The sequence below is a fragment of the Colobus angolensis genome, unplaced genomic scaffold, assembly GCF_000951035.1.
Source record: "Colobus angolensis palliatus isolate OR3802 unplaced genomic scaffold, Cang.pa_1.0 Scaffold250, whole genome shotgun sequence".
NCBI lineage: Eukaryota > Metazoa > Chordata > Mammalia > Primates > Cercopithecidae > Colobus > Colobus angolensis.
The window spans coordinates 1,430,336-1,434,489 of record NW_012115711.1 but is presented as its reverse complement, the minus strand read 5'-3'; the positions used below and the strand labels follow the sequence as shown (position 1 = coordinate 1,434,489).

General features: G+C 40.2%; 1 protein-coding gene across 1 annotated transcript in view; it reads left to right on the top strand.

Annotated features, from left to right (window-relative positions):
- Positions 1-4,154, top strand: part of WNK3 (WNK lysine deficient protein kinase 3) — a 173,585-nt gene that overhangs the window by 136,408 nt on the left and 33,023 nt on the right. Inside the window, exon 21 of the mRNA XM_011946574.1 lies at positions 340-551. Coding sequence (XP_011801964.1) covers positions 340-551 — 212 coding nt within the window. The remainder of the gene's footprint in view (positions 1-339; positions 552-4,154) is intronic.

Here is a 4,154-nt window from a genome sequence, read left to right as displayed (position 1 = left end):
TTCCTGGACCCAAGTGATCCTCCTACCTCAGCCTTTTGAGTAACTGGGACTACAGGCATGCACCACCATGCCCAGCTAATTTTTTTTTTTTTTTTTTAAGAGAGATAGGGTCTCCCTACGTTACCCAGGCTTGTCTCGAATTTCTAGCCTCAAACAATACTCCTGCTTTGGCTCCCCACAGTGCTGGGATTATGGACGTAAGCCATTGTGCCCAGTCTCTATTTCCCCATTCTTGATCTAAATTCCTTGTTAAACTTTACTTATACTGGTGTAGAGTTTCTTGGCTCATCTTTATGGAGCCAGTGCCATTAAAATGCTTTTTGCATGATTTTCATTCAGACACATTCAGGAGGTGGTAAATCTTCAAACCCAGCAGAATAAGGAGCTGCAGGAGCTCTATGAACGCCTTCGGTCAATTAAAGATAGCAAATCCCAATCTACTGAGATTCCTTTGCCACCTGCATCACCACGTCGACCAAGATCTTTCAAAAGCAAACTTCGAAGCCGCCCCCAGTCCTTGACACATGTGGACAATGGCATAGTTGCTACAGGTAAATTGATCATAAAAGTAATTTTTTAAAAATCTAGTCCAAGATTAGCAAAATTAGAAAAATGATTATAATACAATTTATTTTTAATTAGGCTAAAATAATTTAAAGAAGTACACATTATTCTGAGATTATTTTCTGTTTTTGGTGTTAAATGTCCTTTTATGTAATAATGATTAGGATAATTGATAGATTGTAGAGAGAAGCTGAGTGTGCTTCATGCTTTTATTTGGAAAACCAGCAGCTGGAAGCCCAATGCCGATCCCCATAGTAATTTTTGAAATGTTATCAGTCAGTGGGAACTTCTGGTCTAGCATTTAGAGTTTGTTGGAGAGTTTGTTGGTAACAAGATAATCTTAAAAATACACTCGGCTGGGCACAATGGCGCACGCCTGTAATCCCAACACTTTGGGAGGCTGAGGCGGGCCTATCGCCTGAGGTCAGGAGTTCAAGACCAGCCTAGCTAACATGGCGAAACCCCATCTCTACTAAAAATACAAAAATTAGCTAGGTGTGGTGGCAGGCGCCTGTAATCCCAACTACTCAGGAGGCTGAGGCAGGAGAATGGCGTAAACACGGGAGGCAGAGCTTGCAGTGAGCCGAGATCTGGCCATTGCACTCCAGCCTGGGCGACAGAGCGAGACTCCGTCTCAAAAAAAAAAAAAAAAAAAAAAAAAGAAAACTACAAAGAATGCTAATGCTAAACATTTATGAATGAGAAAAAGTTCTTATATATAAAATGTTTTCATAGTCTCAAGACTATTACAGTTGCTTATTTACCAATATGATTTAATTACTCTTTTTGTTAACCTTTACAGTCCTTATTCTTCAGGACTTTTGGTTTTAGATTTTACAACTATTCTTATATAATTTCACATTTGATAAGTAAACAGCTGATTTATTATAATCAGAGATAGTGGTTCATCTTCTTTAGGAAAAGGTAAGATATTTTCAAGATCAAGCTTATTATTTGGTAACTGAGGTAATCAACCTTCACTAGTGAGATTATGATAATATATTTTGTCAATAGAATGCTGTTTTGTATTTAGTTTTATAAAATAGGTCATTTTAAAAAAAGAAATTCAAGCCAGCTGGGCATGGTGGCTCATGCCTATAATCTCAGCACTTTGGGAGGCAGAGGCAGGTGGATCTCCTGAGGTCAGGAGTTCGAGACTGGCCTGGCCAACATTTTGAAACCTTGTCTCTACTTAAAAAAAAAACAACATACAAAAATTAGCCAGGCATGGTAGCAGATGCCTGTACTCCCAGCTACTTGGGAGGCTGAGGCAGGAGAATCGCTTGAGCCTGGGAGGTGGAGGTTGCAGTGAGCCCAGATTGTGCGCCACTGCACTCCAGCCTGGGTAACAGAGCAAGACTCTGTCTGAAAAAAAAAGAAGAAAAGAAAAAAAAAAGAAATTCCTATTAAGTTGCTGAATTCTAATTCTATCCACATGGTTCAAAATTCAAAAGGTACAAAAGGGTAACCAGTAGTCTCCCTCCTAGCACTGCAGCTGAATTACCCAGGTTCTCTCCTTACACACAATAAATATTACCTGTTTCTTGTATATCCAGTTAGTCTATAACTGTACAAACAAATATGCATATTTCATTCTTTGTTCCCCCAAATAGTAACTTACACTGCAAGACTGTTCTTATATCTTGGTTTTCTTTACCATTTCATGGTATCTTGGATATATACCTGTATCATTATATTTTTGACTGTTTCAAAGTATTCCGATATATGCATATACTCATAAGTTAATTACTAGCCTCCTATTGATGACCCCATGCCATTACTTTGAAAAGTTGAAACCAACTCTAGCAATTTTTTAATGTATCTTATGCTTTAGAGAATTTCTGCACTGTTCTGGAACTTAATTTGTAAAGCAGGGAGAACCAGGGAGGACTAAAAATACAGGCATGTAAAAAGCTGGATTTGGCTGGGCGCAGTGGCGCATGCCTGTAATCCCAGCACTTTAGGAGGCCGACGTGGGTGGATCACCTGAGGTCAGGAGTTTGAGACCAGCCTGGCCAACATGGCAAAACCCCGTCTCTACTAAAAATACAAAAATTAGCCAGACGTGGTGGCCCCTGTAATCCCAGCTACTCAGGAGGCTGAGGCAGGGAGAATTACTTGAATCTTAGAGGCGGAGGTTGCAGTGAGCTGAGATCACACCACTGCACTCCAGCTTGGGTGACAGAGCGAGACTCCATCTCAAAAAATAAAATAAAAAGCTGGATTTTAGTCAAGTTCTTACAAGCTTGAATAATGCTCCATTTGGATGCTATGTTTGAGTGCTTCAAGAATTAAAGCAGGTTAAAATCCTTGGAAATTTCTTAGTTTCTAAGGCCTTGCCTAGAGGAGGAAAAAAACCCAAAACTGTCATTCCAGTGATAGATAATTATAATATTTTCTCTCTAACTTGTTTCAGTGTTTTTGACTTGAGCTTGCAAGAAAATTGTGAATATATACTTTAAATATTCATCACCAGAAGGCTGATATTCCACTTTAAAATATATATACAAGCTTGACATTACATTATGTATATGTCAACTTATATATTAAGTACTATATAGTATATGTACACTGATACTTTTTATAATAAAAGTTATTAAAGCAGTTTCATATTTGTGATGTAAGTATTCTATTGCTGGTGTTTCATTTGTTTGTTTTTCTGTTTGTTTTTTGTTTTTTGTTTTTTTGAGATGGAGTTTCGCTCTGTTGCCCTGGCTGGAGTGCAGTGGCACGATCTCAGCTCACTGCAAGCTCTGCCTCCTGGGTTCATGCCATTCTCCTGCCTCAGCCTCCCGAGTAGCTGGGACTACAGGCGCCCGCCACCACGCCTAGCTAATTTTTTGTATTTTTAGTAGAGACGGGGTTTCACCATGTTAGCCAGGATGGTCTTAATCTCCTGGTCTCGTGACCCGCCCGCCTCAGCCTCCCAAAGTGCTGGGATTACAGGCATGAGCCATTGTGCCCGGCCTTCTATTGCTGTTTTTAATGGTTCTTTTAAACCATTGTCAAATGACTGGTAGCTTTTGTAGCTGGCTAGTTTTTTGTAACTGGCTGGTTGTGAATATGTACTTAATTTTGAATGTGAGACATGGATTCTCATAACCTCATATAACCCAAGACCTGGAAAGGATCTTTTATTTTGAGACAGAGTCTTACTATGTTGCCCAGGCTGGAGTGCAGTGGTGCAGTCACAGATCATTGCAGCCTCTACCTCCTGGGCTCAAACCATCCTCCCACCTCAGCCTCCCAAGTGTCTGGGCCTACAGACATGTAACACATCCAGCTAATATTTAAATTTTTTTGTAGAGATGAGGTCTCCCTGTGTTGCCCAGGCTGGTCTCAGACTTCTAACCTCAGGCCATCCTCCTGTCTCAGCCTCCCAGAGTGCTGGGATTACACCACGCCTGGCCTAGAAGGGATCTTAAAAAATAATTTATTCTGCCTTCAGTGTTTTTTTTAGCATTATGGTTTCTTCACCGATTTTTCTTTATTCTTTCTTTTATTACTATTACAATTATTATTATTAAGACGAGGTCTTAGGCCAGGCGCGGTGGCTCAAGCCTGTAATCCCAGCACTTTGGGAGGCCGAG